At 52.2% G+C, this 12609-nt stretch overlaps 6 protein-coding genes across 6 annotated transcripts; 4 read left to right on the top strand and 2 right to left on the bottom strand.

Annotated features, from left to right (window-relative positions):
• Window positions 1-653: 653 nt before the first annotated feature.
• KD926_007875 (dolichyl-phosphate beta-glucosyltransferase) lies at window positions 654-2051 on the top strand (the record flags this gene model as incomplete). Its single annotated transcript, XM_053100770.1, has 3 exons — window positions 654-770; window positions 851-1639; window positions 1707-2051. 3 exons carry the CDS (start codon window positions 654-656, stop codon window positions 2049-2051), a joined length of 1251 nt encoding a protein of 416 aa, XP_052955640.1.
• A 1123-nt stretch (window positions 2052-3174) lies between these two features.
• Window positions 3175-3909, top strand: KD926_007874 (uncharacterized protein; the record flags this gene model as incomplete). Its single annotated transcript, XM_053100769.1, has 1 exon — window positions 3175-3909. One exon carries the CDS (start codon window positions 3175-3177, stop codon window positions 3907-3909), a length of 735 nt encoding a protein of 244 aa, XP_052955639.1.
• A 1755-nt stretch (window positions 3910-5664) lies between these two features.
• Window positions 5665-6930, top strand: KD926_007873 (uncharacterized protein; the record flags this gene model as incomplete). The annotated part of the gene is made up of 1 exon (XM_053100768.1): window positions 5665-6930. One exon carries the CDS (start codon window positions 5665-5667, stop codon window positions 6928-6930), a length of 1266 nt encoding a protein of 421 aa, XP_052955638.1.
• Window positions 6931-7627: 697 nt separating this feature from the next.
• KD926_007872 (putative cell wall protein) lies at window positions 7628-8518 on the top strand (the record flags this gene model as incomplete). Its single annotated transcript, XM_053100767.1, has 2 exons — window positions 7628-7714; window positions 7781-8518. 2 exons carry the CDS (start codon window positions 7628-7630, stop codon window positions 8516-8518), a joined length of 825 nt encoding a protein of 274 aa, XP_052955637.1.
• Window positions 8519-9409: 891 nt separating this feature from the next.
• Window positions 9410-10592, bottom strand: KD926_007871 (ATG3/ATG10 family protein; the record flags this gene model as incomplete). Its single annotated transcript, XM_053100766.1, has 2 exons — window positions 9410-9962; window positions 10057-10592. The coding sequence occupies 2 exons, from the start codon at window positions 10590-10592 to the stop codon at window positions 9410-9412; spliced, it is 1089 nt and encodes a 362-aa protein (XP_052955636.1).
• A 712-nt stretch (window positions 10593-11304) lies between these two features.
• Window positions 11305-12280, bottom strand: KD926_007870 (putative cyclin; the record flags this gene model as incomplete). Its single annotated transcript, XM_053100764.1, has 2 exons — window positions 11305-11949; window positions 12020-12280. The coding sequence occupies 2 exons, from the start codon at window positions 12278-12280 to the stop codon at window positions 11305-11307; spliced, it is 906 nt and encodes a 301-aa protein (XP_052955635.1).
• Between the last annotated feature and the right edge of the window lie 329 nt (window positions 12281-12609).

The following is a 12609-nucleotide window of genomic DNA, read 5'->3' as shown; positions in this document are numbered from 1 at the left end:
CAATCGGTCGCTTCCTTGGCGTTTTAGATCGAGGCTTTTGGTTATGATCGAGCAATCTCCAGAAGCGTGCTTACAGCTCCAGAAGGCAGGAATAGAATACGGATGTGGTGGACGATGATCTAAATACGTGATGTGAAGATAAGAAACAATAAACTAATTAAACCGATTGTGATTTCGACAATAGAATATAGAAAATAAGACCATGCACAATGCTTAAGAGTAAAAATAAGAATTGCCAACTTTTGCAAGACCCAGGAAGTAACCACTCCGTAGTCCGAGGGGAATACGCAAGGCAGTTAGATTCCAGCACTTAATTTAGATGCTGACGACGGGTCGGGGACGCTAAGCACTGAAAGGACAAGCTGGCGACAGGAACGCGTCGGAGATACGCCCGCTTTCCCCCTCACCTCCTCTTCGGCACTTTCTCTTCCCTTTCGCTTTTAAGATCCATCGCGCCCTCCGGCTAACGATGCCCATCTCTCCCCGATACCCAGGTTGATTGTTCGCACCAGACGAGTTCCGCGTCGCATGGCTGGCCAAGTCCGGATTGTCTCCGTCATCTTGAGCGCTTAAGCTCATCCTTCCTCTCCGATCTCGACATTCCTCTATTTCTCTACCTTTCTCCCTATTTTCAAGATCGCACATTTGCAACCATGGCGTCAGAAACGTGGGCCGGGGTCTGCGTTCATTGCGCAGACCTCCTTGCCAACGTCCCCGTCTCCATCCTCCTCTTGACCGTTGTCGCAACTCTTATCGGGGCTTTTGTTCTGGTACGTTGGCCCCCAATTCTTCGATCTACGTGGATCAGATCAATGACACCAGTGTACTAACCCCCGCTCGATATACACAGTCCTACGTTACCCTCTTTCTCGTCGCCCCCGTTCCGCGAAGCCCCTTGCCAGAAGAGAAGAAATACCGCACTCTATCGAAGGATGGATCAATTACGGAGCCCCAGCAACTGCCATGTTGGTATGATACCCTGACCAAACGCGCCGTCCGAATGCCGGACCACGCCGCCATGGAAAACCCCGATCTGTTCATGTCCCTAGTGGTCCCGGCCTACAACGAGGAGGACCGTCTCGGCGGAATGTTAGAAGAAGCGGTGAACTATCTCGAGCGCATGTATGGGACATTAGCCAGTCACGCAGACGAGGAGGTTCAGCTGTCGGGCGAAAAGACGACTCGGCGACGCACTGCCGCTCAGCAGCCTCCAAATGGCCAAGCTGCGAATGGCCCGGCGCGTAGCGATCGGGGCTGGGAGATTATCCTCGTTTCGGACGGATCCAAGGACAAGACGGAGGAGGTGGCATTCAATTTCGCTCGCGACCATCAGCTCTCGCTGCACCCCAAGGGGCACGCCGGTCCCTGGACGCCCAGGGTTCAGGAGGGTGTTCATATACCACCCGGGACAATACGGGTGGTGACGTTGGCTCAGAATAGGGGGAAGGGTGGTGCCGTCACGCACGGCATGCGACATGTTCGTGGCCAGTACGTGGTTTTTGCGGACGCAGACGGGGCGAGTAAGTTTGAGGATTTGGGCAAGCTTGTCTCCGCTTGTCAGGGGGTTGAGGATTCCGAGGGCCGCGGCGTAGCGGTGGGCTCTCGAGCCCATATGGTGGGCAGTGAAGCTGTTGTCAAGGTATGGCTCCACAGTATCCCTGCAACTAAAGTAAGGTACGACGCTAACATCTGTCCCGAAACGATAGCGCTCGAAGCTCCGCAATTTCTTGATGCATTCGTTCCATTTGATCCTGTGGCTCCTGACTCCCTCCAAAACGGCTACGATCAAGGATACTCAGTGCGGGTTCAAGCTGTTTTCTCGCAGTTCGCTGCCCTACATTATCCCCTACATGCATTCGGAGGGGTGGATCTTCGACGTGGAGATGCTGATGCTGGCTGAATTTGCGGGTGTGAGGGTGGCCGAGGTTCCAGTCGGGTGGAGAGAGGTCAAGGGGAGCAAACTCAACGTGCTTCGCGACAGCATTGGCATGGCCTGGGGTCTGGCCGTGCTGCGAGCGGCCTGGTCGCTCGGCGTCTATAGACGGACGTGAAGATCGTGTCTCACCGGGCAGGGAATAGAGTTTTATATATTAAATCCACATTATGATTACCCCATCGCGCATCTTGATGTTGAGCTACTCTGGGGATGTTCAGGGTTTGATGAAGATCATCACGATGAGATTAGGCTATTGTCTTGCAGATAATATTACTAACATCGTCAGTCGGTGGCGCTACCGAAGAACACCCGGCACGGCGGATTTGCTCCGACGAGTGCAGACTGCAGGGGCCAGGCATGCCGATGACTCCATAGTCCGGAGCAGATTTGATCTTGGGGTGAGGAGTGAGGAGAAAGTGCAGAAGTGCCGAAGTGCCCGATAGTAAGTGCTACCCACTAAGCATGGCCTGATATAGCCCTGTATGTCACCCTGTCCGGGATCGTGTCATCTTGATCTTTCCTGTCAGTCACCCTGTTCCCTCGAATTACTCCAACGGGTAGGACCCAAAATTTACACGCGAAGGGGCCCTCAGGGACGCGGCTCTCATTGGCACTGGAAGGCCGGTGGCGATTGAGTTCTTCGAGAAAAAAGTTTTCTGGTTAAAGTTTGCAGCACGATGGTTCGGTTGATCCGGCCCGGTTTCTTTCTCCTTCGGAATCCTCCCATTTTTTCGGCAGACGCCAATGATAAGAAATGGAGTTAGCTGATCAATAGTGGTATGATGTCGGTTTTGTAGAAATTTTCTTTTCTGTCGGTTTTTTTTTTTTTTTCTCGAATCAGTTCTTTTTGCCCCCTTTTTCCCTGTTCTTTTTCTTCTGGCCGTGAGCGCATCGTCTTGGCATGAGCTGATTCTGCCTGCCAACTTGCTTCTGCATTTTGTTCTTTCTTTCTCTTCCTATCATTCATCCCTTTTTCAGTGCTGTCCTAGGACCTTAAGGATTAATGACTCAATTATGAGTCGGGGCTGCTAGGATTAGTGTCAGTTGATGCTCATGAAGAGTGCCTCACTTTATTCATCGTCCGAAGTATAAATGTTGGCCGGTATACCGTCACAACTTCCACCTTCATTTTTATCACGATAACTTGATACTGTTGCTATCACGGAATCTCTCACTACTACTATCTTAACGACTACTATCATTATCTTATCGACGTTGCTAGTCAACTACACCACCAAATGGAGATGCTTCAGGCAATCGAGCCGGGTGCTCGCAAACTGAGCGCCAAGGAGTCTCCTTTTCTACGCTTACCGGCTGAGCTCCGCCTGATGATCTATGAATATGCACTGGCCATTCCCAACGACTACATCGACCGGCCCCTGATCGTGGTGGACGACCGCGGGAAAACGTTCACTGCCCGCGGGCGATATCGCGCCCTCTGCATGTGTCCCAGCTGGGTAGGCGAGAATGGCCGCGTTCGCAACCTACTCTCTGTCAATCGACAGCTGCACGACGAAGTCGAGGACTTCGTCTATTCTCACAACACGCTCTTCTTCCGCAACTCGTTCGATCTCGACCGGGTCGGGGCATTCCTCGATACGCTGAGCGCCACCGCCCGCAATCGCATCCGCAGCGTCGGATTCGAGATCTTCTTCTTCGTCCATTCGCAGACGGGCGTCCCCAAGCGTACCTTGAAAGAGTACGAGCGCGCAGGGCGCATGTTGTCAGAGAAGCTACCTAACTGGACGACGGTGCTCCTGTACCTGGATCCGCGGTTCTATTTCCCATCTGCCGCCGCGGGTGGTCGCGAACTGTCCGCACGGGGTGTCTGGTACCTGGCTACGGTTTTCGGAAAGATGCGCAAAGAACTTCAGTTCCTTGCGCTACCTTCGATGCATCGACATGTTATCAGTGAAGCGCAGCGGATGCTTCAACTGGGGAAACGAAACTCCCAAGAAAAGTCCTCTCTTTAGGGGAGTTTGCATGACTGACGTCTTTCCGATCAGCCGGACATCCACCGACCGAACATGTATTACTATTTTTCCTCATTTTTGCTTTTTCTGCATTCGCGTCTTCTTTCGGTCTTTCGCAAAACCTTTGCCTTCCGATTTGGGGGTTTTTTTTTTTTTTTTTGGCCGTTCCCCTCATCACATATTTGGCGTCATCTTCGTTTAAAGCGCATACCCTTTTTTTTTCTTATTCTCCACAGCGCGATAGACATTGATATCCATCGAAATGTGGAGCACCGAGATGTTCGAGGAGTCGAGCAATTGGCCGGTGGCTGGTGGGTGCTGCGCGATGACGTTTTTTTGATATTTGACGCAGAGTAACGGCGCGATCTTTGGTGTCAGCGTTGACCCCACTAGCAGCCGATCAAAAGACAAAAAGGGATGTCATCGAGGGGTTTTTTTTCGCTGGGAAGCATCATGGAGTTGTTTCATATTTTTTTTTGGTCGAGCATGGCATATTTTTACGGAGGGCTTGGGAGCAAAGGAATGTTCGTTAGTTGGTTGATTGATTGATTGTATATCTCTGCATGGTGTATGTGTTTTGTATATAATAAAGATTGAGATAGATTGCATTCTAATGGAATAGCACGAGCTGGTTAATCAATACGAGATGCGACCAGTCGAGGCTGGAGCTTGTTTCAAGGGGATTGAATGAAATGGTGCCTCGCACCAACCCGTTCGACATCATTCGGGCGATGATATCAAAGCCAGATGATTGCAATATCTGGCTGGGCGGATGATCGGTTGAGACCGTCAGCACTACCGAGTAGGCTGTACCCTAAAGCTCAAGTGAAGAAAGAAAGAATCAAGAAGGCAGAGAGAATCTGCGTGGTTGCCTCGACGTCATCGTCGGCCCTCGTGATCGGCCTCAGGCCTCGCAATCACGGGGAAATCAACAGTATTTCTATCCGTCGGTCTTCCTCTTCTTCTTTCCTTTCGACTCTTTTATCTTTTGGATGTGTTATCGGTTATCTCCCCTCCCTCCCTCCCTCCCTCCCCCTCTTCTCTGTACTGGCGGTGTATTCGTTGTCCCTTGGTGTAAGTCCCTCTCGTCCCTCTCGTCTATCCTCCTTCTTCCCCGCATGTGGGACTCGACTTTTACCAGCCAGTCGTGGGAAGTCCGAATGCCTGACTTCTTCCCATCGCCATAGGTCCACTCGCAAATAACACAATGCTGTGAACCCATCACTGCAGTCAAGCGCATTGTCCACTTGTCGCCCCACGTATGGCCGCCTGATCTCAGTGAACACCCGCCATCTGTTCTCCTCGCTGCCTCTCGTCTCTCCCCATTTCTGCCGGATCCGTGGGTGTCATTTTCAGGCACCCGTTGGCATCTGATTAATTAATCGCTCTGAACTGTCCTGTCTCATGCTTGGCTCCCTGCCAGCCCCGACCTTTTGATTGTTTCGCCACTGTACGTACGTGTGTCTCCGTATTCCTCATTTGTTGCATAGTTTGCGACCTACTTCCGCGCTGTTTCATGATACGGAATTGTGTAGCTGACCGTTCAGTCAGTACCCAATTTTATTTTTTCTTTCCTTCTGGATCTGCCCGAGGCAATAAATCTCGCCTCGTTATTTTTTTTTTCTCGCTGCCCTTTTGGACATCTGGTCTTCTTTCTTATACCCGACCATCCCATCCCTTCTTATGAGGGGCTTGTCCACCCCCTTGAAGTTGTCTCAGTAGAAGTCATCTGTCTACCACTACCAACCACCCAACATGAAGTCAGCAACCGCTACGAAATCTCCGAATGGCCACGGCAGCTGTTACAAGGAGGTGCGCTTCTCTCCTACCGCCACGCCCATCATGCGTCGTGCGCAGTCGTTGCCCGTCAACCATCCCTATCACATGAATCCCACGCTTGGCACCCAGGGCGACTCCTCGGTCTCGAGCGTAAAGTACCTCGACCAGGCCCAGTCACTCCTGGATCGACAACGAGCGAATTTCGAAAACGAGAGATCCCTTTTTGCCGAAGAAAGGCAATTGTGGGAGCAGGAGCGCTCGTTACTGAAATCCAAAATCGCGGACCTCGAATTGCTTCTGAGGCACAACGGGGCTACGGTCGCTGGTTCGACCTCCCCTCCGGGCGCCTCGGCTCCCCACTCGTCCATGATCTTCCAGAGCTTGCCCACGAACTGGTCGGAGTCAGCTCATAACCCTCAGGTCTGGGAGGGGTCCAGCCCTGGCTCCCGACCCACCAGGGTTTTTCCCGAGGCGGAGAAATTAGTAGACAGTCAGACCTCATTGTCGGAGCAAGGAGCTACCCTGTCGAACCCTTCCCTTGACTTTGCGCTGTCACCCCGGTCCCATGCGACCGACTCGACGCCCGGATCTACTATGTCCGTGCCGATTGAAAAGCTCGACAGCAGATTGGATGGCATCACGCTGAAATCCACCGCGCTGCCGCCAGAAATCTTCGCCCGTGTGATGACGCCTCCATCCCCGCTTTCTCGGGAGACATCTCCCTCTGCCTCTCAGAAGGCTGAAAACAAACCCGGTTTCAAGCTCCGACTGTCTGAGCTGGGACCTCCTGAGAGAAACCTTGTCAGGGATGCTGGGCACACCCCCATGGCCGTCATCGATCGGGATATGGACACGGAGCTGCCTTCACCCACTGAAGGCACCATCAAGGAGGAGAACGAACCCCTTACTCCGCGGGCGCTTCGGCAACCTGCAGAAAACTCCGATTCGTATTTCGCCAACCTGCCCGACGACCCGGCTCTGAAGGGGCCCCTCTCCCTAGTGAACGACGAGGAGCACGACAACGACTTTCTCAAGGAGCTAGATCAAAAACTCCTGGGCGAGGCGAGACACGTTCTAGGGTTGTCTGGACCAACCGAGGAGTCGAAAGAGTCCGAGACCGACGCCTCAAACTCTGGGGAGCAAGAACCGGAGCTGAAACTCAGAAGCACCACCAATTTTGGCACGGCCTTTGGAGATCTCGAGCTGGAACGATACCTAGCGAAACAATCGTTTTTGGCATAACTTCTATACAGTGATGATCTATTCAGGAATCTACTGTTGATGTTTTAGATATACCTACTCTTTTTTCTGTGCATGTTGGGTTTTATGGGCTTATTTTGGAACCTTTTGTGATATATAGGAACAGGCGCTTTTGTATCCCGCTGGGTTGTGGATACTGTGATTGACGATCCAACGATGAAGATATGCATCCTCTTAACAGAAAACAGCCATATGTAGCTTACAGAATACAACGAAGTTTGTGCGCGCACTCCTTTTGGGGTCCTTCTCCCTGGCGACATGGATAGTCCGGAGTCACCCTTGCATTAGTCTGCATCCATCTTATCTCCCTGGGCTCCTGGCTTAGAACGAGCATCCCTGCAGCCTCATGCAACGCTATCGGGTATCGATAGGGGCTTTTTTACCTATCGTGGCCTTGCATGAGGTCCCTAGGAGGATGTATACAGGGCTATACGCCCTGGAAAGGGCTCTAGGCCCTGGCTATGATTACAGAGACGAGCTTGAGCAGTTATAAAAGGACATTGATCTCTGTCATTCCGATCTATCATTCAGATTCCATCCATTCCTTCACTCCCTGACTACATAGTCACTCATTCCTTATCATACATTCTCTCGATCTTTAAGTGGACATCACACTTTCAGTCAGAGTTGACAAGCCACTTTCCTTTGGAACTTCAGATTTCTATTACCCATGCACACAATGCACTCCACAAGGAACATCTCAGCACTCTTGTGCCTCCTCTTAACTGCCAGTCCTGCCTCGGTTCTATCAGCCCCAATCGCCAAGGTACCCCCTCTCTCTTTTCTAGGTCCTCTCTCAGCAAAGAAAGCATCCAGCTAACTCCATCTATAGAACCACGCTCTTCTTCCCAGACAATTCAACAGCGACTCCCAAGAGGGCTTCAACTGGGACTTTTCCATCCCCGACGGTCCGGGCTTCCATACCGGTAGCTCCAGCTCCAACAGTTACAATGAAAACAAAAACCGTGGTGACTCGGACATGTCGTCCGAAACCACGGCGAACTCAGATACTTCCTTTGGTACCCCTGATGGTCCGAGTGTCAACTTTGGAAACTTCTTTAGCTCGCATTATGAGGAGAGTGAACCCGAGCCCGAACCCGAGCCTCAGCCGGAGCCTACCCCTCCCCCGCAGACACCTGAAGAGCCGGAGTCTCCTCCTCCTCCTAGCCCTACTTCTGAACCTAGCCCTGAGCCTACTCCCGAGCCGGAGCCAACTCCTGAGCCTGAGCCTGAACCTACCCCGGAACCCGAGCCTGAGCCCCAACCTGAACCTGAGCCTGAGCCTACTGTCCATGAGACCCCGACGGAGCCGGAGCCTGAAGTCGTCGTCGTTGAAGCATGCCCTGCTCCTGAGCTTGAAGCTCAACCGCAGCCGGAGCCCGAGCAGCCAGAACAACCAGAGCAGCCAGAGCAGCCAGAGCAGTCAGAGCAGCCAGAGCAGTCAGAGCAGCCAGAGCCACAACCGGAACAAGAACCCGCTTCTGCGCCTGCATCAGAACAAGCACGGGAACAGGAACAGGAATCGGAGCCCGAGTACGAGTTGGCCAATACGTGCCAATGCGCTTCTTGAAGCTCTCCATCAGCCCCAATACTCATCAGACTGAAATGGTTTGCAATACCTAGTCCCAGTTTAATCCTGTTTGATTGATTCGATCTACCCTTTTGTCTAATCCCCTCCCTCCCTATCTCTTTGTTCATCTACCCTACCTACTACCTACCTAGCCATTCATCCCCCCTTTTACCTTCTATTATGTTATTATTACCCACATTTCCCCCCATTTCCGTATCTCTTTTTGAACCTTCTTTCTTCCTTTCTTTTTCCATTCACTTCTTGTGCAGGACTCCTTGGTGGCAATTGTCTTATCATCACCATTCACTTATGTCTGGTCTTTCTTCCATGTCTTATTTACATAGTTCTTTGTTGCAGATTGGTTTCCATGGTTAATTTAATAGCTATCTAGTATATGGTACAAATGAATATTACTTGGTTTATATACCGCTTTCTATTTTTCATCCGCTCGGGCGGGTTTTGCTCAGGTATGAGTAGGTTGTACGGTTCCTGTATCACGGATGTATGTTCCTAGGAGAGATACTAGTTGTGGTTCAGCCCATCATTTAGGTTGGCAGTTAGATGGTTACATAAAGACCTTTGAGGGCCTGGGAGAACAGGATGTATTTCAGGGCTGTAGATCTCATGTATAGCCTATAGAAACTACTACGGAATAGTAATGATTGAATGTTATTCATATCATGTTATGTCATGTCATGCTATCGTGAGAAAATTAACTTGCTGCCTACCTACCTACTATATCCTTTGCGCCTTGGAAAGAAAAAAGATAATAATGGACAAACGAGACCAAAAAAAAGTGAAATCACTATTAAACGCTGACGCATGGGCTGCCTGGCTATGGGTATGAGTATGAGTATGAGTATGGTGCTTCGAAAAAAAAAATCATACACCCTATACACCCATTGTATAATCATGCTCAATACCAGGTGTCACACTCGCGATAAATTTCAGGAAAACAACCAGATACTGGTCCACCCGGATAGCTACCTGGTCTTCCTCGTCGTGCTGCAGAACTTCCCATTCGTCTCCGCCGGCGCCGCTCTGCTGTTGCTGCTGTTGCTGTTCGGACAAAGACAGATCCTTGACGTTGTCGACTAGGCCTTCGAGGCCGCTTCCGGCGGCGGGGGCGGAGGATGTCGTGGAGGAAGCTTGCGCCTGCTTCAGCTTTTCGGAGCGGATCTTGAGCGCCGCGTCGGCGCGGTCGAGGAGGGTTTTCATGACCGAGGCGTGGCGGCAGGGGTGCACGGTGGCCATCTTGACGTTGCCGTCGAACCACGGGAAGTCTTCCAGCGTCACGGTCTTGTCTTTATAGTCGCCGACGATGTCCTCCATCATGAGCGGTGGGGGGAGGGGTTCCGAGGGAGACAGGTATCCGGAGAGATAGAGTCGCGGGGTCCGGTAGAAGTTGGAGTATGTGATGTAGAGGTTGTAGGTGCGGGTCGGTCTATCAATCATTCCCCCCATATTAGCTTCTATCCAGTAGGTCATGGGAACTAGATGTCCTTGAAGGTGAGCAGGAGAAAGAAAGGAAAGCTTACTGCGTCATCCCCGACCCTCCCACCGGCTCACGAATAATCGCCTCCTCATCGTCATCGTCATCCTCCATATCGGGAATCTCCTCTTCCTCTTCCTCTTCCTTCTCGCCCATATTCCCCGCCTCATCGACGGTCCGCACATCGGGAATCCGAGTCTCCCTGTCCCGATGGGCAGCGTCCCCGCCGCCCCCCGTCCTCAACCACCCATCGTCATCATCCTCCCCGGCCCCGCCCGACAACATGTCCCGGACGATCTCATCGTCGTGGCCTGCATCCCCCGCGAAGTTATCATTCAGCCGCCGATGACAGGGGACCCCGCGCGTCACCAGGAACTGCTTCCCCTCGGGGAGATACGATACGCGCTTAGCGGGCGAGGAAGCGTCGGCCCACGCCCATGATGGAAACTTATAGACGAGGTAGTCGCCGGCCAGCACGAACTCTTCGGGCGTGATTTGTCCCGTGTTGCGGAACGTTGAGGTACGGGAGACCGGGGCGAGGCGGTCGCGCCAGGTGGAGAGTGTGGAGTGGAGGATGTTCATCTTTGGACCCTCTCTCTCTCTCTCTCTGTGTGTGTGTGTGTGTACTTGCTTTCGTAGAGTGGATAATGAATATGAGTATGAGTAATCGTATGTTAAAGTGGGATGGTTGAGTTGGAGAAGAAGGGAGGCTGACCTTGATCAACGGTCCTTATCAGTTGAGGGGGCGGTGACGGTCTCTGCCTGGGGCACGCGGGGTTGCATACATCATGTGGCGGAGACTTACTTCAACTCCTTCAACTCCCGGAAGGTCCCCTGATTCTTCTGAGTCATGCCCCGGTCATGTTTTGTGGCTGATACGTGGCTGATTTCATATGGATTATACATGGCTGCTTGAATTTGTGTGAATAATTTGCTTTTGTGAAGTTGGTTTGTATTTGACGATATGGTCCCTTGTATAGTATAATATGTACAGGTAGGAAGCTAAATACGTATATTTACAGTGGTCTGGAACACTCACTCCTGTCTGTTTGTGAGTAGGTTGTTGCCTGCTGGAAGACAAGACGCTGGGAGCGACTCCTTCACTAGCAGTGCAAGATCCTCCACTTCCAAGATCAGGATCGCACAGTTGAGGGTCGGGTTGGTTGGCACCTCCCGCGATCCGGTGACATCAGCTCCAGCTCGTATCAAGCAAGCATGATAGATAAGCTCTTGAGACACCTTGAGCAGTAGTAGGCATGAAAACATGCGAAAAACATGCGAAAAACACTCATCCTCACTCTCCCTCCTCCATCATCCTTCTCCTCTCGATCTCCGCCTCCACCTCGTCCACAATCATGGGAACCGTCTTGGACGACCACTTCTCCTTCTCGGCCCGCGCAAACCCTTCTATACTGCGCATCGCCACGACCAAGAACCCGAGCTCCTCGCGGTCCACGTCGAAGACCTCCCACCACTCGCCGTCCACCAGCTTGACCCCCTCCTCTCTCGCGGCGAGATAGATGGACGACACGGCGAGCGCGTTCGGCTGATGCGTCACGTACACCAGCTGGGGCGAGAACAGCGACGCGTTCAGATGCTCGAAGACTCGTCGCGCAACGGCCGTCGACGACACGCCCAGTGTCTGAAGGTATGTCAACGCGATGGTGTGAGAAAGAGCGACGTGGGTGTCGAAGCCTAACGTGCGCAGGATGATCGATTCAATGCGCATTAGGGTCAGTCGCTGGCTTTGGTAGCCGCCTTCGGATAGGCAGTAGGTCTCAGGGGCGGGTTTCTCGGACGGCGACCCGGCCGGATTGATGAACCACAGCGGCGAGGCATCTTTGGAGAGGAGGAAGGTGTAGACGTTCAAGACGGAGCGAGGGGAGGTGGGTTGGAAGGATAGTTTTGCGGTCATGTAGAGTGCTGCGGCGGATACATCCTGTGGTAGGAGGAGTGAAGTGTTAGCGATTGCTTTTCCTGTCCGTTTTTCAACACCGGATATCAAATACCTTCGCTGAGTAGATGCGCAAACTGCCTCCTTCAGGGCCGATCCAGAAGCGAGTAAATGTCACGATGGCCTGGGCGATGATATCTTGCGACAATCGCAACAGAACCCCCGCGGCTTGTGTCAGCTGGGTACCGGCAAATCGAATAGATGCCTCTAGGTCGGGAGAGACGCCGTCGATGGAGGACGAGGAGCTCGACAGTTGCTCTGGTGTCGCAAGAGCATTGGACAGGAACTTCAAATCGTCGGTGGCCGACGGCGCCATGGTGTGCGAATGGAAACCGGAGGGGGGGGGCTCGGGATGATATCTGATCTCAAACTCTAAAAAGGAGAAACCATTGAGATGCGAAGAGAACTGTAGTCGGAGCGGTCGCTTTGACACCGGTGAATGATACCAGGTCTCCTTGACACTTGACGCCGTTGATGCTCGGCGGCAGACGGCAGAATAATCCTCTCTCGAAGCTTCATTCACCGCCTCAGTTGTACATTACATAATTCTTGTACATGCTGCGAAGAGGATAAAGCTCAATAAACACAACAATCACTATGCATTAACTGGCAAAGGTGTAATGCTATTCATTAAAGAGTTTTGTG

This window comes from Aspergillus affinis (genome assembly GCF_023601865.1).
Source record: "Aspergillus affinis strain CMG 70 chromosome Unknown NODE_49_length_218823_cov_86_643632, whole genome shotgun sequence".
NCBI lineage: Eukaryota > Fungi > Ascomycota > Eurotiomycetes > Eurotiales > Aspergillaceae > Aspergillus > Aspergillus affinis.
This window is presented reverse-complemented; position numbering and strand designations above follow the sequence as displayed.